General features: G+C 42.5%; 1 protein-coding gene across 3 annotated transcripts; it reads right to left on the reverse strand.

Moving 5' to 3' along the window:
- Nucleotides 1-5,765: 5,765 nt before the first annotated feature.
- Nucleotides 5,766-21,641, reverse strand: CLTA (clathrin light chain A). Of its 3 annotated transcripts, none has more exons than XM_075725773.1 (5): nt 21,431-21,641; nt 13,939-13,976; nt 11,973-12,090; nt 10,852-10,963; nt 5,766-6,049 (listed from the first exon to the last, which is right to left on the reverse strand). In XM_075725773.1, exons 1-5 carry the CDS (start codon nt 21,639-21,641, stop codon nt 5,920-5,922), a joined length of 609 nt encoding a protein of 202 aa, XP_075581888.1. In that variant the 3' UTR covers nt 5,766-5,919. The 3 variants fall into 3 exon arrangements, with proteins under 3 accessions (XP_075581888.1, XP_075581889.1, XP_075581887.1); XM_075725774.1 differs by having other exon boundaries at nt 5,906-6,032; XM_075725772.1 differs by lacking the exon at nt 5,766-6,049 and adding an exon at nt 6,637-7,030.
- Between the last annotated feature and the right edge of the window lie 1,585 nt (nt 21,642-23,226).

The raw sequence follows: 23,226 nt of genomic DNA on the forward strand, positions 1-23,226 counted from the left end.
CAGCATTTCAGAGCCTAAAGCAGCAGTGCCTTCTCATCACCTGTATTGGCTACTACCTGTTGGAGGAGGAGGTTTGGTTTTTCAGTCCCTGGTGAGTGCATATGGTATCCTAACTGTGCTGAAACCTTATCAAGAATGCCAGTGTCCAGCCCTCTAAGCAGAATTGCATATGACACTCAAAAGCTTGGGCAGGAGGAGATCCCCTCATGGACATGCATGTTTATAATCAGCATTGCATGAGCAAGTACCAGCAGTACTTAAACTGCTGAGTACCAAAGGTTGGAAAGTGACTTAAAACTGGAGTTCTTAGTGCTGTAGGTTATAATTCATGTAACCAATGTAAGACCTCTGTCAGTCCTTATACCACATTGCTCCTCATCCTTGCATCTGGTGGAAGACGACAGCTTTGTCCATCACAGCTCTGCCTAAGCATAGAAACTCAACCAGCTAGGATTTGGGACCATGAGGAGGACAGCTGAGTTTTGCTAGCTGTCTTTTTACAGACCATCACTAATGTTTTGCAAGCCACATAACTAATCAGTATGGCATCAAGGTATGGAATTTCTTTTTGGTCTCCTGAGCAGCAAGTTTAGTTACTCAGTATTTTGAGTCTTTGATCTGCCATCCAGACACTCAGAATTAACAAATGCCTCAGCCTTCTGGTGGTCTTGAAGCACTGTCCTTCCTCCGTTTAAGTGTATCAAAATTGTCAGAAGGATGTATTACCAATGGAGGTGTTTTCAAGTTTATATCACAGAAACACATGACAGACACTAAGGTGCAGAGTTTATACTCTGATGCAACCTGCACCAGTGAAATCTCATCACTGTGTCCTTTCAAATGCTGTGAAGAGTTTACAGGCACTAGTAAGGGTAAAACATCTGGACTGTATGCCCCCTGGATCATTCCAGATAACTGGGTTTGGAAAATGGTTTATCAAAGGTACATTAGAACTAGTGCCTTGGCAGCTGCAGTGTAGGTGCTAAAGCCATGTATTTAGTACAATTGTTTTAGTCTAGCACCAACCTGTGTTTACTTCATAATCTGAAAGCAGATGCTTTGCACTGTGGGCACATAATGTGTTTTAGTAATAACTAAAAATGCTCAAGACATGCTGAAGAAGACATACATGCCAGATCTTTTCTTAAGCCTTGCTTAAGTTTGCATGTACAATTGGAGCACTGCTGGGTTGATTGATTTGGCAAGTTCACACAAAACAAGATCAACTCATATACTTTGCTGTGGTGCCCAAACCACCCACTGCTTGTACACTGCAGTTTGGTATAAAATCAGACAAAGATGACTGCTTTTTCAGATTGAGCAAGGCAATGAGGAGTAATACAAACAGTTCGTTCTGCTCTTGGTGTAATGGAGGGAAGCTTCTGGGTACACAACCGTTCTTCTGACCTCACGCAGATACCAACTGCATCCTTAACAAATCACATATCACTGTTAGGCTGTTACTGCTAGCTGAAGATTTTCATGCTTGAAACCACACATTTTTTTTCCATTAGTGTAAAAAGAGATAATGCATCTCCACACCACTTTTGCCTTGTTTATACTATTAGACCACCATTGCTGTAACTCTGTTATCTGCAGGTGTTCCCAATACTAGGTCTTCCAGCTTTTTTTTGCATGAAGCACATTAAACAGAAATGTTAAATGCAAATAAAGTACCAACTTTGTGCTTAATTAAATAGAAACTGTATGAAGACTGTGTTTAAGGTAGTTTTGAACTGTCCTGACTTATTCCCAAAATTTTTTCCTTTTTTTTTTTAATTTTAATTTCACTTGCCTGTGATAAGTATAGATACAGCACTTTTTAAAAAGCTAGTAAGATTTTACCTCATCACCTTGAGCCAGGTAAAATTTCTGCACATGGTAACCAGCTGTGACCAGTAAACAGCTGCATGAAGCAAGAGATTAAACATGTGCTTGCAACTGTAGCCAAAGGCATTGCAACACTGTAGTCATACATAATTGTCAGTAAAAGCTTCATTAGTGATACAAGATCTAATGAAACATTCCCCTGTTGAACAGTGTTGAGTAGCCCTTCCTTTCTTGGACTAGAACATACCAAACACTTAAAGGGACCATCCCCTACAAAGTCAGACCACAAAGCCTTTAGTTGTCAGTAACCTTGTGACATCTGAGGATCCTGCAGATCTGGTGCAGCCCCACACACACTACCACGCAGTGCCAGTCTGCTGCTGCAGCACCACTGTTTTGCAGAACAACAAGCTTCCCCACATGACAGATACAACTAGAGGAAACCTCTTTTGGCAAAAACAACAGACACCCATCTTGTCCATTCTAAAATACAAGCCAGTAAACTATACATTCCCCTCCTTACTAGCTGCTCAGGAAAAAAACACCAGCAAGAAACAGGTAAGCCGTAGCATGTTTGTTTATGGCTACTTAAAACTGTTACCCATGTCCTTCAGGCTGAGAATGAAGGTGCAGTGCTGTCATTTTCAAGCTCCCTGCTTTCTAATGAACCCATGACCTTCTCTCCATCCCTGTTCTTTTCTACAAATGCTCATTATCATTTTGGATTGGCTGTGTGCTGGCTGCCATCTGATCGCAAGCTAAACAAAGCAAGTTCTATACCAGGATATATTCAGCAGGAGTCAGCAGCTTCTCTCACAATGCTGCATGAGATCTTTGTGCACATGCACCTGGGGTTTTGTTTGAAGGATAGGAAGTGTCCAGGTTCTTTTTTCCCATATTCCACTGATGGACTCAGTTTTCTGCATCAGCTACATGCTATGGAGATAAGCAACAATAGTGGGAAGTTAAGGCCAGTAAACAGAGGAATGAGTACGCTCAACTAGGCCAGATGTAGCACAGAATTGTCACATGAAGTCACAAAACAAAGTGACAGATACTGACCTCTGAAGGAAACAAGTCAGTGTTCAGAAGTGCACACACAAGGGCTCAGATTTGCCCAAATAAAGGTGTGTTCTTTTGCTCACTGTCACAAGGTCTAAGTATCTAAAATGATTCTCAGACACAGAAAGTCTCAGTAGAGCACTGATGAGGCCACACCTGGAATGCTGGGTCCAGTTCTGGGCTCCCCAGCACAAGACAGACATGGACATACTGGAGAGAGTCCAGCAAAGGGCCACAAAGGTGATTAAGCAACTAAAGCATCTCTCCTATGAGGAAAGGCTGAGAGAGCTGGCACTGTTCAGACTGGAGAAGGCTCAGGGGGTGTGGTGGTACATCTCTCTCCCCGCCCCCCGCCGTTGTTCTGTTCTGTTTTTCCCCTTTACTGCGGCTGCTTTACAATCTCAGGAATTCCAGGCCGCAGCTTTTGTGTAGCGAGTTGGTCAGTTAAGCACCCCTTAATTGTACCAGAAACTCCTACATGGCTGGAGCAGAGCGCAGCTCTGTTCTTATCAAGATTCATATTATGGCTAACGAGGGGAACGAGAACAAACAGCTACCCCTGACAGCCTTGAAACAGGGTGGTATCATCACTGCTGGAATTCCAACAAGCCGACCCGAATTGTGGCTCGGATGGAAATTTACTGGTGATTAAAGTCAATCATCTCACAATCCTATAAACAGCAGTCCTAAGTGAAGCCCTTTGAGCTCTCCTGGACTGCCACGGGCCGCACCAGCATCTCCCTCTGATCGAAATGTCTCTCAGAGTCAGTGAAAACTAGCAGATTCTGAAAGTCTGCTGCCACCAGAACTCCATTGCTGAAGATCGACAACGGAGCCTGGGCTGCTGATATTCTTCACTCCTCAAGACTCTACTCTCGCCTGTTGAGAAATGCCAAGGCATTAGACGTGAGTATTTCACTAAACTCGAGGGGAATTTTTAACAGGTATACTATTTTCATATATGCATTCCTATTTGTGAGTGTGCATGCATGAATCAATTTAAGTAGTCTGTATATGTATGATTTAATTTTAAAGGGAGTTTTATACTACTGTATTATTATTATAGCATTACTCTCATAAACCGTTGACCAAGTCTGAGACTAAGAGTGGGCCCAGCCGCACCTAGGCTCCTCTCTGAGAAGGAGTTCAGAAAGCACGGGGGTTCATTCTGAACCTCATGACTCAACGGGAGGGTCCCCCTTATTCCATATATACACAATCCTTTTATGAATCATTCTAACTCAGTCTGATTTAATTTTCTTTTATGCGCTTCCATGTAGTAATAGAGTGAACTTTGCCATCTTCTAATCTGTAACTAAGTCACTGTTTTGATCAATTTTGTCTAATCACTTTATTAATCATTGATTATTGAGTGCTATTAAAAATATTATAATCAAATTCTGCAATTTGCTACAAGTAAATTCTGTTACTAAATCAAACTGTGTAAAGTCACTCATTCATAGTGAACTGACATAATCAGCAGGATTCACAAACCTGCATTCGTGACAGAGGGGTTCTCATCAACGTGTACAAATACCTGGAGGACAAGTGCAAAAAGGACAGAGCCAGGCTCTTTTGAGTGGAAGACAAGATGCAATAGGCACAAACTGAAACACAGGAGGCTCCATTTGAACGTGAGGAAACATTTCTTTACTCTGTGAAGGTGACTGAGCACTGGCACAGGTTGCCCAGAGAGGTGGTGGAGTCGCCTTCCTTGGACATAGTCAAAAGCTGACTGGACATGGTCCTGGGCACCCAGCTCTAGGCAGCCCTGCTGGAACAGGGGGGTTGGACCAGATAACCTCCAGAGGTCCCTTCCAAGCTCAGCCTTTCTGTGACTATGACATCACCAATATAGGAGGTAGGTGGGAGACAGTGAGCTAGCATACTTGAATATAAAATTAAGGCAGAAGAGAGAATCTACAAAATTTCAGCACCAGAGCTAGAGGAGGTGACCAAAACCCACAGAGCTGCTTGTTAAGTGTTCCAGCTAGATGGTATACACAAAAGAACTGCAGACACATTGTTAGCCCCTGCAAACCCACATTATAAAACACTGCTTTAACTTCTGTAACATTGCTTTGGCCTTGAATTTCAGAGTCTTCTCCCATTTTCTTGGATTGCAGCTCAAACCCATGCCCTTATAAAATGCACAGATAAAATGTCCTATGAGATAGGACAATGTGGTGATTAATCAGTTCCATAACTCAGGTGTCCAGGAACCCCTCTAATTAGCTGATCTTTCAAACTGCAGTAAATTCAAATTAATATTTTAAATGTATATTTAATGCAGTGGAGTTTTCTTTATTAAATTGCCAATTCATTTTAGAAGCCTTTGTTTGTAGAGCTTTGGGGTAAGTAGAAGAAAGGAAGTTTTCAGTCAAGGGGAATGCACAATTGGTCAAGGCGAATGCACTATTGGTCAAGGCTAGCACTGAATATCAGTATTCTATGGACTTGCTCCGTGCTTCAGTCCTATTAAACTCACCTGTCATATTCCTATGCAGTTCAGAAAATATTTTCCTGCTTTAATCTTCCATGGAATTAGGCTTCTAGACCTGTAGTCTACTATCTACTACCACACATCAGTGGCTTGTGAATACACTTGCCAACATGAGAATAGCTCCAGTCACTACAGACAGCCGTAAGGTACAGCTTAACTACTGAAGTCTAACTGCCAACCATTTATTCAATGTCTTATCCACCAAGAGGACACAGCTGCTAGTAAGACTGTTGCTGTGCAGCAAGTCCCTGAACCTTAGTAAGTTTTAATCTGCATCCACAGCCCTCTTCAAACTGTCTGGACCAACATTCCAGCTTGTACACAAAAGGTATTAAAGCAATTCTGCTACACGGTACCTAGGCTCCTGTATCTTTGATAAAAATGGTGAAATAATGTATGAGACTGAACAGACTATTCTTACAAGATAGACAGCTGAGTCTTACCAGAACAAGGCTAGAATACAGCCCCTGTGAATGCTGGGTGAGAATAGAGAGCCAAGGAAGCTGCAGAACAGACTTTCTGGATCAGTTTGTTTCAGATTCAACCACCTTGGCAGACAGAGCTCCAACCCAGTAGATGAGCAGAAGTAAGAGCAAGTCTTCTTTTCTCTTGCTCTCCACATCTCCAGTCCACCACCCTGGTGGGAAAAAGTGTCTGCAAGAGTCAGTAAGGACAAGGACACAGTCCAAACACACCCAAACAGCCTCTGTACAACAGGACTTTGCATATGAAGCCAGCATTGAATACATGGCAGAACAGAATATGCAGTAGAATATCAAAGGCTTTAACTACTCAGTGCCCTGTACTGTATTTCTAGCCTAAGAGCTGCAGCTGGAGTGCCAGCAGAAAACTACACAGAACTGCTTACCTGTGGAAGGCAGGGCCCTCAGTTCTGCTAGAAGTGGGATAAGCTCCTTAACAAGACTGCTGCTCCAGTTTCCTAGAGCTTCTATCCTGTGTGATAAATTGGGTAGGAAAGCAGTTTTTAAACTAAAGCTCTCAAGAGCTTTAAGAAAGCTTATGGAGACAAGCAGGACAGCCTTTTGGAGACCAGGAGCTTTGCCAGCTAGTCAGCCACCAGCAAGGTGAAATAACTAGCAATTAAGAGAAATGTTTGCTCACACTCAATTCAAACACCCCCTGTCAAAAGGGAGTAGGAGAGCCTCTTAATTCATCCAAAGTCAACACATTTTGCTGTTTAACAGACCTTTAATATCAGTAATGTGGGAAGTGACATCTCAGTGCACAATAGCACAGAGACTACAGTTTTGGAGGTTCTCCCATTTCAGACACAGAAAAGAAACATGAGGAAGAACATGCAATGAAACAATGATCAGTTCTAGATACATCATGAGGTTTGGTCCAAAGAAAACCATTGAAACAATTAATCCAATTACTGCAAACATAGCTTCTCTGAGTAAGGTTAAGATATTGCATTTGTAGTGTTTCCATTGTGCTTTCCTTCAGCGAACCAGCGGAGCCTGCTTGAGTGAGATGAGGACTGAACGCATGCGGGACACATCTTTTGCCTGCTTACTAGACTTGGGATTAAAGTCACAGAGCTGAGCCACACGTTCCCACTCAGTGCCTGGAAAAATGTCTTCTGCATCATTCACAAAGGCTTCTTCAGCTGCCCTAAAAGCAATGCAATGCACCTTGTGTTAATGCCCAACATATAAGGCACTCCTTCCCTCTTACAGGATGCAGTTTCTTTCAGCGTGTTTCATAAGAAATGTGACCTGACAGCTGCTTGTGAGCTATTGAGCTTGTAAGCTATTATGGCTACTTAAGCTCCCACTGCCCCGACCCTAGAGATGAAAGTAGGTTGCAGTAGTACGCTATGCACAAGCAGTGCAGAGGATTGCTATGTAAAATGTTGGAATACAGGTGTCTGATTTTAAGAGTAGTTATTGAGTCTTTGCCTAAGGAGTCACCACACAAACTACAATAAAGCAAGGTACTCCTATGCAGGCATTTTATTTATGGAGAAATGCCCAAGTCTTAACTAGTTAAGCCTCTGCCACTTGATGGCTGATACTGGACACTTGCCAACTGGAAATTTACAACTCCCTGCAAGCACATCTTAAAACAGATTCCATTGGAGGATTTAAATCAGCCCCAAGGCCTACAGGCCATCATAAAACTATCTGCTGATGATTCCCAATGCTGTAGTGAAGCAGCATGAATCAAAAGGAGTTTAAGTCACAAATCGCATGCTTGTGGGTGCTATAGACTAAAGCATAACTTGGCAGAGAGGATGACTCGTATGAGGTTAGCTCACAGGATAAAGACATTTACCTTGTTCTCACCCTAAGGAGACTCTAAGGAGGCTTTTTACATTATGTACAGGTTAGTGCCAGTAGCTTCCCAGCTGTATCCTTTTGGCATTGCTATGCCGCCAACAGCATTGCTTCAATGCATGGATAACACTCCATGCATCTAGTTTACATGAACTGTGGGGCCCTGGTAGCTGCCTAAGTGCAAGAGCAGTAAGCATCACAAGATCAAACCAAATCCATCTACTCCAACAAGCAGTACAGAAAAAGCAGTGAAGATGACTCTCCCATGAGGGTTCAGCACTGTTCACAGGGATGATAAGGTTACAGACACCACTGAAGACAAGGGTCACTACAACACTGCTACTTTATGTGACATGACACTTTTAAGGGGCAGTGAAGATTTTTTTACTTAACTGTTCTAGGCTGTAGCAAGGATGATTTATGTTTGTGCTTAAAGGTGAAGAGAAGAAAAGAAACAAGGAGAGAAAGTTTAAGTCAGATATAGAAAATGAGAATGAGTTTAATGCAGATGATCAGCTGGTTGAACATGCACTAGTAGCTTAGCCTACATTCAGGAAACAGGCTGCGATTTTATTCTGCAGCACTTACACTGCACATTTGCATTGGATATATGAAAATAAGGGTTTTATTGGAAAAATCTATCAAAATCAACTCCAGGAGACTTCACAAAAGTCAAACACCACCTGTAAATCCATCATTTCACAAGTCTTGGTTTACATCCACCTACAGTTAGGTAATGAATTCCACACTGGACCTTCAATATTAATGCACTCAAAGCCACACCATGGCTCACCAATACACCTTCTAAAGGTGTCACCTTAGAATCTGTGATATGGCCATCTTTCAATTCAAGTCTACAAATTAAGGGAAGAAATTAACACACATTAAGTCAATGAACATTGCAATCCTTCCACCCCATGGAAACTAGCATACTCATTGGGTCTTGAAAGTCATGGCTGTATTCTCATTGATCCATTAGGCTGGCAAGATCTCTGCACAGACCTGCTCCTAAATATTCTCCCAGCAGCCAATGCTGATTTTCCAATACCACTTTCTTGTTCTTTTCATCTGTTCTCTAACAGCATCCTAATTCTATATGCATGCACCTCTTCTACCCTGATTTATAACAGATGATTCCTTTCCACCTTCCTTGGCTTGCAGAGCTTTATGTGCAAGCATTGCTTGAATATTTTTCTGATTATGTAGGCAAATGAGCACAGATCAGGAGCTCAATGCCTGTTACAGAGAATGCAGAGTTAAACATTGTGCTTTTCTGTGGAAGTGACTAGGACTAAATACAGCACCCATGTGAGACTGCGGACACTAACCCACATACACAGCTAAGCATCTTGCTAAGCAGTGTTCACTGGCCTGGACACAACTGTAAACTCCTACATCTAAAGACTACTAAAGTCATTACTAAAATTCCAGTGGTATGTATACTACATGACTTAATCTGAAAGTGCTGCATGTTGTGCAGTGTATGGGGGAAAACTGCACTTAACACTGTAGATCAGAGTCAGTCCAAAAAGTAAAGGCTATTTACTTATATTAGCTTATACTGCCCTGAAATATTCAGAAGTCACCTTCAGACATTCTGCACTATTTCTGATCCTCCTCATTACCTAGGTGACTAGCAAACAGAATTAGTAGTTAAGCAACATACACATAACCAATCACGTCAGCGAAGGGTTGTTTGTAGAAAGCTTCATCTGCCACCCTAGGTAGCAGGTAGTCCAACAGGCAGGCAAGCAGGCAGGAGAAAAGAGATAAGGATGAGAAATACAGAACACAGCTGAAGGCAGTTTTAACAGGCACATTAACCTTGTATCACCTAGGCTTACTGTAACAGGAAAGCAGCTACCATGTGGAATATATCAGTTAAGCCACTGACTCAGAGGGGCAACACAAAAGCTCTGCTACATCCTAGAAGCTGGGACCAGCTAGTTTAGGACTAGAGTCCCAGGATTAGGATTAGCATTAGCAGTTTCTGTCCACTGGAAGTGGACAGAAACTACCATTAAGAGAGGTACCTCACCAGGCTGATGAGACTGCCCAACACTCCTGTGCAACACTTGTTAAATGGACCCTACTCCAGAATGCATACCCTGCACTCAGACACTGGCCACAATAAAGTTATGGGAATATCATGAGCCCTGGCCACCAACTAGAAGAGTGCCAATCCTTCCCTTTCTTGGCCCAACCAAAAGACTGTACCTCAGCCAATGGAAGTGTCAAATCCATAATTCTGTAGGAAGTGTAGGCCTCCTTTCCTCCTTTAGTAAGAAGTAGAGTCTACCTAAGACTCTACTTTATTCAAGACAAATCTGGTGGCCATTTTGATAAGAAAAATGGTGTTTCAAAAAAAACAGTTCATCTTGATGTCTGGGGGTTCCCAAAGTATAAAGCAGCCCTGATGACTACCTGGACAGAATGACACTGGCAACCCTAAGTCAGAAGTAGAGATCTAAGTGGTATTAAGTCAGTACTATGATATTTACCTTTACACAGCTTGAAGTCAAAATTCCACAGGGAACCTCTAAGAAAGTGTAAGACCTTACTAGACTAGCAGCCATGTCATTAGTTTCTGCCCCAGGGCCCATAATTATACAATTCAACCCCAACACAGACACAGTCAGCATTTAGTTCTTCACTAGCAGAACTGAGTCAGGTTATTTCTCAAACACTTCCAAAAGGAGCAGCCAAAGGTTTTAAGGTATCTCATGAAATAACTTGTAGCAAAGACTAACTAGAAGGCCACTTCCATGTGTTCTAAAGATAGCAAGTAAGATTGCTAGTCTCAAGGTAGGTAATTACAGCCACTGAAGACCTGTGCAGCTAGTAGCATGCAAACAAGTGGATAGACTAAAACTTTTTCTGGCCACATTCAAACTTTGTGTCTTAAGGAATCTTCAGTAGTTCTGGTTCATTACTGCAATGCTTTCTCTTGCTATTCTTGGACATTTAATCTAGATTCTAAGAAACTTAGAAAGATAGTCTACCACTGGAGACCCATTTCTTTGTAGGAGAGATTACTTTAACGATCTGAAGGACTAGTGCCTTAGGACATACTAGAAGTATTCCAACCTCTCTCCCCCATTACTTTCATATTCAGTACCATAACTCTTCAGATTCCTGGAGCTGGAGAATCCTTACCTGTTGCTTGCTTTTGTTTTCTGGAGCTTTTCATCTTGCCTTGCATACCACTCCTCCAACTCCTTTATTGCTTTCTCTTTCCATTCAGCTTCCTGCTTTCGTGAGTTTGCATCTGAAGATTTAAGAATTGATTTGTCAGTCATGTTTCGTTTGTTCAAGCTAGGTCTTGCTAACATTTCAGCTGACGGCTCTGGGTGCACTCTAGTGCAGACAGTTGCTTGATCTACTCAGGTAAGGGTTAAGAGATTTCCTGATTTAGGCCATGAGAACTCTAAATATCATGAACATTCAGAGGATTAGCTAAACAGAATGCCTGTGCTCCATAACTTGCACAGTCCACTTTAGTTTAGGACAGGCATTTGCAGACTAATTCAGATTCAGTAAGTTTGTTGGCCTGCAAACTGTTCAAAACCAGAAACAGTCACCTTGCTATGCTAGTGCTAGAACAAAGGCTCAGTAAAGCCTCTATGTGAGGGAGCCTGGCGCTCAGCATGCTTTTACACCCAACCTACAGCTCAGGACAAGCTCATCCACTGTAACTATCCCAGAAGAGGGTCAACAGGCTCAACTCTATCCAGAATCACATTGTACAGAAGGTTCTGTCCTAACAATTTCAAGCAAAGCCTCCTCTCTCATGTAAATAGAAAGCATACCAGTTTGTAGGCTCTTAGAAGCTGTCCACAGGTAGGTATCACTGCATTTGATAGCTGTATTTAGTTTAGTTACTAGTCCATTACCTAGCTATTAGATTAAGATCCGTGTGACAACAGATGGCCTCAGCCATTACAAAATGAGCAACCTTCATCCTTTGGAAAAAAAGTGCTCATGGCTGCAGTAGTTATCCACTCTTTTCTGCTGACAAAAGCTGTTCATTTTCTGTCAGCTTATTTGTAAGTAAAGGGCAGGCCATGTGAAAACCTTTAAAGTTCAGAGAGCCACGTGCTTGCTGACTGCTACACCAGTATTGTCTGCTTACTGGAAGACTCATCCAGACTTGCTGCTCAAACTCAAACATGTTAGATTCCCAAGAGCCAGAAATCATGGTTGAGAATTCTGCTGCTTAAGAAGCTGCCACTAAGTTACTCACAAGCAAGAACACTAGCAACAAACACCCTCCTTACCAAGTTGCTCCAGGCGCTCCTTTTGCTCCTCTCTCCACTTACGAATACTCTCCGGTTCTGACTGCAGTCGATCTACTTGGGATATGGCAGCATAGGAGTCTGTTGGACCATTACTCTCCTTAAAGGGAAGGAATAGTAATGGCATTTATACATAGCAAATGAATATTTCAGATAAGTGCATGCAAACTACATAAAATTAGACTCTATTTGAACTGAGCACATAACACATTCATCTGATGTTATACCAGATTTCCACCATTAACATGAAAAACATCTTGCCACAAATTACAGCAGAATGGAAGCAAATTAATACAGGACTGCCTCTAGCAATTCAGGGATCAAACACAAATTCAAGTTGACTGGGAAGTCAAACTGTGCCAGAGCCTGAAGAAAGCAGAAGACAACACCTAGCACCTCACTACACAGTTCAAGGCCTAGAGATCCTCCAGTTAATTTCACCTTAAATAGTTGCTGTGAAAGTAATTTTTTTTTTACAGCTTTGTGCATAGAAGTTTAGAGCATTCTCTCTAACTTACTTTTCTACTTCAGAGACATTTTCAAACTTAACTGATATTAAAAGCCAATGTCCTTTAAAGACATTACAGAATTTGTATTGCTGTATGCAGCTTAGAAAAAGCATATTTTTTTACTACACAATAGCTCAAAGACTTGCAACGAATATGGCTATCTAATACACCAGATTCGCAAAGCTAATGAATATTGTGCTATTTGCCACAGAGGATGCTCCCAAGTCCAACAACTTTTATTGGTTCACCCTACTCTTAACAGACCTAAGAAATACCACTCCTGACAGTACCAGCTGGATTGCAGCTAATGACAGATTTGGCTTGATCTTGCTCCTCTTTGGACATCCTGTAGCCCTCAATGAAGAAATAAGGCAAAAAGAAGGAGCTAGGCTTGTGTAACAGCACCAGGCTTCACATTCAATCCAAAACAAAATAAATTGGCCAGTTGCAGGGCCAAACTAGTTACAGGTAGCTAAAACAAGAGTTACGTATAGTTTATATAGTCTGTTCTTCCTCATTAAGAGGAAGCTCTATCAACCAAAGCCACTGGTCACTTAGAATGGCAATCACAAAATCAAGGTATTTCATCTACATTCTGTTGTATAAGGAAGCACAAAGGGCCAGTAAGATAAAGTTTTCCCATCAGTCTCACAGCAGTGGTGCTTAATATAAAAACGTTAGCAGCAGTGAAAGCTGTTTGTGTCTCCACAAAGCTCAGTGTTCACTTAAAACTCTATGGAGAAGTAGCTCATATGCTGCCCCCTTCTCAAGGATTCATCCAACCAGGGCTATCCAGCCAACTCTGACACCAGGCGATGACAATGCCTTAGCCAAACCGGTGTGAAATTCAGTTAAAACGCAGTCATTGCTTTAGCATGCCTCATTCCTCCGTAACACTAATAAAGCAAGTATCTCCTCCTTTTGTCACTACCATGTTTTCATACTATGACTGAGCTATTCAGCCAGCAGCTTAATTTCATGCAACTTTATGTCACTAAGAAGTGCGTAACGTTTCCAGTCAGCTCCTTGTTAAGACCAATCTTGATAAGATAACCAGGACACATGACTTATCCTTAAAGAGCAAGCAATTCAGAAAAGTCTGCTTTAAAATAGCTAGTCAGAGCACGCTTTCAGCTTATTAGCCAGTGGCAAATCAGCATTAAGTCGTACTATAGAGCCTGTCAGTCTGCTTACAGTGGTTGTGTCTTATCACGCCATAATTCAAAATGGACTGCTGCTTTAAGTTGCCTCTAAGTTCAGAGGACAGGCATATTAAAAGCATTAACAGCTTTATGAGATGAACTATCAGAATAGAAGCTCCTCTTCAGAGGTGAGATAAAAGTACATTAGAGACAAGGAATGGTAAGTATTAGTCTAGATTAAGGTCAAGTTCTCAGAGCAGAATAGCACATTCTAAGTACAGAATACTTCTATCTTACCTGATAGACTTCTCCATTAACCACTCCATCAACAGCACCTGTAAAGAAGTGACTGTAGTTTAGCCATTTGAGAAAAGACAGAACAGCCAGATTTACTGATTTCAGGAACTTGTATGAGTTAATACACTTTACTAGAGTATCTAATGTGGGAGTTATGCAAATGAATTTTACTTGATACCCCGCAGGGTCACTTCCTTATCTCTGCACTTCTCCAGACACGCACAAGAAACCAAGTGAGCATTATTCTGCAGAACCAGTAATACAAGGTCATTTCTTCATTATGAGATCATGCTTCAGAGTCATAAACAGCAGAGCTGACACTGCTGAGAAGCTGCTACAGACAGTATTCTAAAGTTACTCCCATTTTCTCCTCCCTGTCTTAGAAGCTGACTACTAGACAACTGTTCAGAAGTTAAGAAGCATGACTCTCACTGTTTTAGTCTCTACCTGGAAGAGCAACAATCCTGCAGCCAACACTTAGTAATTCTTATCCTAGTTTGGTTACCTCTTAATTCCTAATCAGCTCAAAAGATATAGCTAGAATTCCTAGCAAAGTCACCATTCTGCTACCTTCTGTAATGACATGTTTGATAGCTTCCTACTTCAGCTGCAGCATTATTCCCTCTGAAGTGACACTGACAGCAGAGCCTCAGGAACAGGATCAGCTAGGAATATTTGCCACAGAACCCTAAAATTTCATCTTATTAAGACACAACCACAGGTAACACACCTCAGTTGAGACAAACAATTGAGTTTGTGAAACTATTTAAATCTCCAGACTATGCAAAACATTCCAAGATTTTCAAGAACTGCTAAATCTCAGCAAGGCATCTCTCTGCAACAGCGCTACGTAACATCTGCCTGCATGATATAAACAAGTCATGTTACTACCTTTGTCTCACCCATAATGCTACCATGGCTAAACTTATCACACAGAAGTGCTTCCACCATGTTAATACACTCTTCAACAAAAGAGACTATACCAAAGTCACACAATAGTAGGCAGAAAATCAAGGTATTTTACACCACCTTCGTAAATAAGATAGCTAATTACCCTAAAATGAAGAGCATTATGCTGCTGAATCTTCTGTTTCCGTGTGGCAATGTATGCCCCAGTTCCACACTAGTGTTAATGGCACACAGGAAGGTCTTCATACTCCTTTATCAGGGAACTAGGCAAGTATTATTAAGTCCTTATCCCTGAGGCCTGAATAGCAATGATTAACTGTATTAGGTAGAGGACTGTAAAGTCATCAGTTCCAATGTGGTAGTTAAGCTGGAAGATACTAAACTCCAAGCATATAGTTACTACCTTCAGTAGGGGAAGACTCAAGTTAATAAAACCTAGCTTTTCAGTTATGAGAACCTAGTATTTTATAACTAGACTCCTGTACCTGAAACATGGTAGCTACTTTGTCTGATTGCTACTCCTCTGCAAGTTACAGGAGCCAAAAAGAACTGGTTTGAGAGGCACATAAAGCTAACAGCATCTGCCTGCTTCACAGCAGCTACCCTGCGCATCACTTAATATCAAGCTGGAAGCTCCCTCAATGCAGACTTGTAGAGATCACTGCACATACGCTGACTTGGGCAGTTACAACTACTATTAACAGTTCTACTAAATGGGTTAATGAAGACTAAAGCCCACAAAGAAAACAGGCTTACACTTCACTCTCCTTCAATTTAAGCCCATCTGCACTTCATACGCATGCTGCAGCTGTTCACCTTGTTTTGACAGGGCTGGAATTAAAACCAAGCCAGGGTCTGTAACTCATATTGACATTAACAGCTTGAATAAGCCTGCTGCCCACTCTGCCTACCTTGGAAGAGCAGAGAGCAATTCACACATTCAGACAATCCCACTGGAGACACAAGCTTATTGCTACAACACCCAAGAGAGGCTACTAGCCTTTAAATGTGTGTAATTCTCATCTCCAGAAGGAAGGCTGTTGTTTCATGAGAGAGAGGCCTTGGGAAGCACTGACTCACCAGCTAGGTGAGAGGGCTAATAAGTCTTGAACAGTCTTCCGAGAACTGTGATAATACAATTAAGTTTTCTTGTAAAGTCTTCAGTACTCAGGCTGGTAGTCTGCTCAGGTAAAAGGAACAACATCATTGCTGAGGGCTGCGGCTGAGTTAGAACAGATGTGTTTGTCTTAGGGTCACTTTTCTTCTGGATAGAAACAGCTGCTAACTAGCACAGAGCTAAGCATTTCCAGAGGGCACCCAGGCCAGATGCATTAGAAGTATTAAAACAAAGTTCCCATCTGTTTTGAGCTCCCTAGAACTGGTAATTAAGATGCAGCGTCAGCATGCTGACTGAGCATACTGCAAGCAGAAGAGGAAACAGCACTTTACCAGCATGCTGTCATATGCCAATACAAGTATGCTCACTCAAACCAGATCAATAGTCAAACATTCTGTCATTTCAGCTGTCCAGTCCCAGTGTTTGTATAATCCAGTCTGAAGCCTAGAAAAACTATCTGCTTGCCAGACTTCATATCCATAATCAATGCTAGTTGTGTATCAGATTTCTTTGTCCACAGAAACATGTCATTTCATACCTGACTTTCCACAGAAAAAGCCTGAATACTGTTACTGCTATCATCAAGTTTTCAACACCCATGAACAATGAGAGCTCTCTACTGGCTTTGAGAGTCCATCCAATTCTATCAAAGTATTGCATCTCAAAGCTCCTGAAGTCAACGTTGCACATTTAGATCTATTCTAGTTAGTAATGATCCATATTTCTTGGTGTATTCTTCTGAACTTAAGATAAAGCTTTATTTCTAAGGATACTGTTGTAAAGAACATGTCCAAACATCTACAGTTCTGTAACACATGCTCACAACAGGGTAATAATGAACTTCAACACAGTAACCCAGATAGTTTTTAGACTCTGGAAGGGTTCGGAGAGGATAAGCCGTATCAACTACCTTGCATTCACAGAAGACAAACAACAGCCAAGCTTGCCAGAAACAGACAGCTAGAAATCAGTGCCCTCCACTACAGTTTACAAAAGAAAGGGCTGGGTAGCTTGAAGATAAATACAACAGGTTTGCCACTTCGGTCCTACAAGTCAACATATAGCCATATGGCTTATCAGAGGCTTATCACAATGATGATCAACTACTTTGAAGGCAACTACGCGCATTAATACCAGAGTCAGTACTGCTTGGCATAAAAGGAAGTTTGTTCAGCCTTGTTCACTAGCCTCTCCAAAGTCTTATTCTCAGTGCAAAAGATGACAGCTATCAGAACAGTCAGAGGCAGGACTTTGCAGAAGTAGCTCTTCTAACACAAGTCCAACCATTTCCTAACTCATGGATTAGTTCCTCCTGAGGTCTTCCTATCCAGCTATGCTTTGGACAATATCCTCATGCAGGAGAAATGAACTTCAATGTAACCATACATAAAAGTATTTTTAATGAGATACTTTACTTTCAGCATTTCTTTTAAACAATAAGTACTCTACTTCTTCATTGCTACTTTGAGTGAACTAGTAGCTATAGTTAAAACAACAGAAGAACATAACCAAGTATAATATATTGTGGCATAAGGTTAAGTAACATCACCACTCAAGGCCTAGCTTCCCATCCTTTTTTTTGGGGCATAGATCATGTTTCCCCCTTCACCTACCTCTCACCCATAAAAGGATGAGAAAGAAGAATCTTCTCTGAAGCTTTTGTTCAGATAGTTATGCAAGAAACTGAGGAAGACATAGTTTTTCTAGCCATAACTCATTCTCATGCCTGTGTGCAAAACAAAGGCAAGCCGGTCAGGAAAAGCGCTTCTTTTCTGTGTTTTAGTTCTAACCTGCTGTCATACCAAAACCCATTAGAGTTCCCTTATTTTCAGTATAATCAATAGGCTAGTACTAGACCACACCTTCCTCTATCTGCAATAATGCTGTGCCATAAGAGCTTCTGTAACTTCCCAATAGATGTAGTATTCTCTTGGAAACAGAAGAACAGGTTTTTCTGCCATGAGCTTCATAATAATGCAGTATCACCACGAGACAGCAATACAAGTCAAACAGATACCATCCCTTTATTATCCCTTTCTCAGTGCTACCTTATGCCTCTGAAGCCTCAAGATACTGATTGCAGAGCAAAACCCAGAACCAATGGCTGTTCAAACAATTAAGAAAAAAAAAATACCAAGTCACAAACTTTGTCTGTGGTGCTAACTAGGAAGACAGGAGGAAACAATTCTTTCCTAATCATATTTTCAAGCAAATTGATATTCAGTCCCTAAAAGGCTATTAAATGTGGTTTATGGACAAACCACCAAATGCAATTCAGTTTCTTAATTCCTAGAGAGGCTCATGAGCCTCTTCAGAAGATGGAGAAACATCATTAATTCAAGTTCATATAAAAATGACAGAGCTTGAAACTGAAGGCAATGTTTGAGTCTAGTCAGCCTACATTAAATTTGTATGTATTTCCAGGACTGTTAATGTATAAAACTGCTTGTCTTTGAATGTAATTCTCCATAAGAAGCTACTTGACAAGCTGTCACAAGGTTTTTATATTGACATACAGGTTCTAGAAGCCACACACTTCAACCTGAACACACTCTCTCCTGCTCAGAGTACACAGCAAGTGAACTGCTATAACCTGAAGACCTAGTATTGTCAGACTGGAGAGAATTGAAGAATTTGACTGTAAATAAACACAGACATTGATTTATCACTGAAAAGGAGATCTCATAAAAGACCAAGTTACTAGTAAATAGGCAACAGCACTGTATTACTTGACTTACGCAGTACTTCCTGTTTTCTGAAGCAGTGATAATGCTTCATCTTTCAAGGGAAATAAGATTAGTTTTCACATGTCCAGGAAACTTGAACAGGATAGCTATTTACAAAATAAATGGCCTACTGGTTCAGACCAGTATTCCAACCCTGACCATGGCAATATGAAGTGATGCTGAATGAGACACATGAGCTTGGCAACATTCCGCCATTCCCCCCATACTCACCCAGCACCCACCATTACTACAATTAACAGAAATACACACTAATAATTTCCTGATATTAACAGTTCATGCAGTTCACTACTGTCCATGTATTTGTCTAACCTTTTTTTAAGAGGCTGCAATTTAAAAACCGTTTGTTGTATGAGACAACATGTTTCTTACAAGTGTATTTCAAGAAGTTGGTGACTGCTTCTCACAATATTTGAGGTTAAGATCTTCAAACTTCAGTTGAGAGCTGCCTGAGTTATGACTTTTGGCCCAGTATTTAGAAAGAAAACTTATCCAACAGACCTGTAAATAAGGAGTTCAAAAAGGTTACGGTTAAAAAAAGTAAATCCACAAATCCCTGATCGTGATGCTTAAGGGTTTATATAAGAATTTGTATTATTTCAAGAGGAAATTTGCATTCACCTATTTAACTTAATTACAAACCAGTTTAATAAACTAACATGCACTAAAGACTAGAGCTGTCTGATATTTGTTTGGATACTGACCAGATGATAAGAAATCCCAAACACAAATGGCAACAGAAGTCATTACTTTGTCACCATGCCTGAACCAGTGCATTTTGCACTGCCACAGTCTGCACTTTTTAACGAGGAGGGAGAGAATACAGGCTCTGAAAGTCAACAAATGCATGTTCTGTTAAAAAAAAAAAAAAAAAAAAATCACCAGAAGTCCACAAGCACAATCTGCTATGCCTATTTAAGAGGCCAGAGCATAAATGCAATCATAGCGCATACAAGAAAGTATGACATACAGATCACACCCAGACTTCCCAGATCCTCAGATTGTATTATTGTATTCATTATTTTATGACCACCTTTCTAGAGAAAATTCTCCAGTAAGTTTTGCCTTCCATGACAAATGAACTTACATGACTTGAGAAAAAACTCTTGAAAACCAGCTAAGAACTACTTTTACATATCAAGCCAATCTGCAAGTATTTAACAAGTTGACTTTTTGACAAGGAATCACTCTGCAATAGCCACATTGTGTGTGCATGTAGAGTAGGTATGGATCTAGTTGGTTCTAGCACCCTGTGAGAAAGGCCAATGTTAGAATTTTCTCCAAAGAAATTAGTCTTTAAACAGCTACTTTAATGTTCCAGCGCCTATTTGGAATGTAAAGACCATATAAAGCATAATGCTTGCCTGAGGCTTCTGAAAGAGGGGAGGTATCCACTGTGCCTGTTTCTGCATTATACATAGAATACAGAACTCAAGTCATGTCTGATATCAAAACAGGATGGTATTTTGTTAATGGTTATCTTCACGTTCTAGTGCTTGAGCAAGTTATTCCCCTGTAAACACCCTTTTTACAGGAAGTTTGTAGTCCATATGTTTTGAGCTTCATGAATAAGCTGACTCTAAGGGCTGCGCTACCACTAAATAAGCACTGGAAATTACAGGTCTCTGTTACTCAGTTGGAGCTTTGGGCTTTATTCCAAGAGAGACTATGAACCTCCATCCTCATACATAAGATATGCCAGTAATTTCAGAAATCAGGCTGCATAATGAAGACAATTCTAAAGATGCTCCAACAGTGAACTGGGGAGCAAATTTATTCAACTTAGTCTGAAAAAGACTGGCATCTTACTGAAGTGACAAGGGAATGTCACATGAGAGCAAAATATGTTCCTATGAACCCAGTGACGAGCACAAGCAAAGTCTTCCAAGAGTGTCGAAACATCAGTTAAGCACAGCATCATCCTACATTCACAACTCCTTTCCACTTATACTTCAGTTAAAACGCCCAAACCTTTCGTGATCAGAAGTGTTCATTCAGGGCTGCTTTAGCTACCGTTAAACTAAGTGAAAAAACACTAACTTCTAGTTCCCAACATACATAGTCACCCTCCTCTGAATGTAACAGTGTGTTCTGCAGTCTGTTTTCTCACATTCAGTACAAAGGTTACCAAGGAACAAAGGCTAGAGGCTTAGTAAAATTAAACATTAGCTCAACCACTAGCATACTTTAAGACTAAGATCACTGCCTCTGAAGACAGAAACATATGTGGCAGAACACAACATACTGACTTATCCTGTTTTCAGTAGATCTTCATTTCAGGCAGGCTCCTGGATTAGACGAGATCAGAATCACTCAGCAGTGTTCTCAACAGGCTACACTTTGGCAAGCCTGGCACCCAGGCATCCTTATGCGATGTAAACTATAAACACCACCCCGTCTGAAGGAGCACGGATAAAACTTACACAAGGCAGAGCACACCCAGGACGACTAAGATGGCATGCTTGCACGGCCCAGACCTAATCCCGGGACCACCGCCGGACAGGCAGGTCCCGCTCACCGGTGGCAGGTGCTCGGGGCAGAAAGCCGAGGCGAGGGCCCCGCCCCCTCCCGGCCACGGGGTCTCCGAGGGAGAAGGGAAGCTGCGAAGCCCCGCCAGGCCGGGACCCCTCTCCTCGTCGCCCCGCCCGCCGGGCACCGCGCCTCCCTCCGCAGGCCCCCCCGACACGGGGCGGAGCGTGGCCCGCCATCCCTCCACGCGTACCCGAGTCGAGGCCCTCCGGAACCTGCAGCGCCGCCGGCACCTCGCCGCTCTCCAGGATGCTGAAGCCTTCATCATTCTCGATGCCCGCGATCTCGTTCTCCTGCTGCGCCAGGAAAGCAGCAGCAGGATCCTCCTCGGCGCCGTCCAGCACCCCGTTATCGGCGGCGGCCGCGGGCTGCTGCTGAGTACCGAAGAGCTCCAGCTCGGCCATGGGGACGAGAGGCGGCGGAGGCACCGGGGCGCGAGTGGCTGCAGCTTCCGCACCTGCGCCTACGCCAGAAAACAGCGCGGAAGGGGAGGGCGCCCCCGCTATGCCAGTGAGAGTTCGAGCACCGCCCAGCGGTGAAGCCAATCAGCGAGCGGCGGCGGTGGAGCTAACGGAACGCTCCGCGCGATGCCTGGGGCTCGAGCCAATCAGCGCCAAAAGCGTCGTTGCGTCCCGGGGGAGCGCGGGGTGCCGGGGGGCGGGGCGGGGCTGCGGGCGGTGGGCGGCGGGCGGGGCGGTTGTCCCGCTCCTCCCTGCCGCCGCAGCTGCTGCTGGGCAGCCGGGCGAGGCCGGGCGCGCGGCCTGCGGCAGCGGGCGGCGGTGCCTTGGGGCCCGGCCTGGGGCCTGGCGTCGGGCCTGGCCTCCTGTGCACGCAGCGCTCGGCCCGGCAGGCCCGGTCGGTACCGACCGGCCTCTGCTCCCGCGTCAGGCAGCGAGCAGCGTTTGGTCTGCGGCAGGGACTGACTCTCCGTTCGCGTTTCTGTCAGACCGCCCTGTTAACTGAAGGTGTGCTGCATTCCTGCCAATACAGTGCAGACAAGGTAGTGATCCAGTGCAAACGCCACTGCCAACACAACATCGAGCCGTCGACACCTTGGAGACATATCTGAACCTGCAAACTAAGTCAATAAAAACGTCAGTTGTTTTCTGTTGTGATTTTGTGTGTTTTCTGTCTGGTATTCAGAAGCTTGAATTACTGTATTTTCAAGTACTGTGTATTATATTGACCATATATTGACAAAAGTGTGTATTTCAAAGGCAATGCTTTCTGATGCGCATGATTTTTTGACACAGTTACCTTGATTAGTTTCTGTATCTGGTTTATTGTACAGATCTGGAAATAGTTTATTGGCACAGCAGAGAGTAAGGGGAGGGAAAAATAATGATGTAGAAAGAAGAAAATTACACTGGCAGCCCTTAAGCTAATGCAGTTGCCCCAAGACGTACTTGTTAAACTCCACTTACATGTTGCCTGTAAGTGTGTGCATATGTTTCATGCTATGTTAGAGGTATGCCATCGAGGCTTATTATAATCCCATTCAAACACGTTTCAGAAGGTGGCCAAACTCAGAGAAAAGTGTAACTCTGCAAGTCAGTTGTTTCCTATGTGAATTTAACAGTGTGAGAGTGAGTGCATGTTGAGTTACACTCTTATCCCCACTGTAAACATCATTTGCTAGGGAAAAAGGAGCAAGCAAACTCATGCCGTATGACAGCAATCTCCCTTCACCTCACTTAATTACAATACGTGCCGTGTTTCTCCTGTGAAAACTCAGAATCTAGCATGGCAGGAGGCTGGACTTCCTTACATTTTGTTTTCCAGGAGAAACACAGCAAGGTTATTTATTTTAAATACTCTCCAGCAGCCACAGGAAAACTAAAAGATTAGGAATAACAGCAGTAAGCAAGCTCACAATTCACAACAGGAGACTAGAAACACCATCATGAAGTGTATGCCATACTCTCAGAGAAACTTGCTGGCTTTGTCCCATAATTTCTTCTAACACCACACACCCATGTGCAGTTTCAT

The sequence above is a fragment of the Pelecanus crispus genome, chromosome Z, assembly GCF_030463565.1.
Source record: "Pelecanus crispus isolate bPelCri1 chromosome Z, bPelCri1.pri, whole genome shotgun sequence".
Lineage (NCBI taxonomy): Eukaryota > Metazoa > Chordata > Aves > Pelecaniformes > Pelecanidae > Pelecanus > Pelecanus crispus.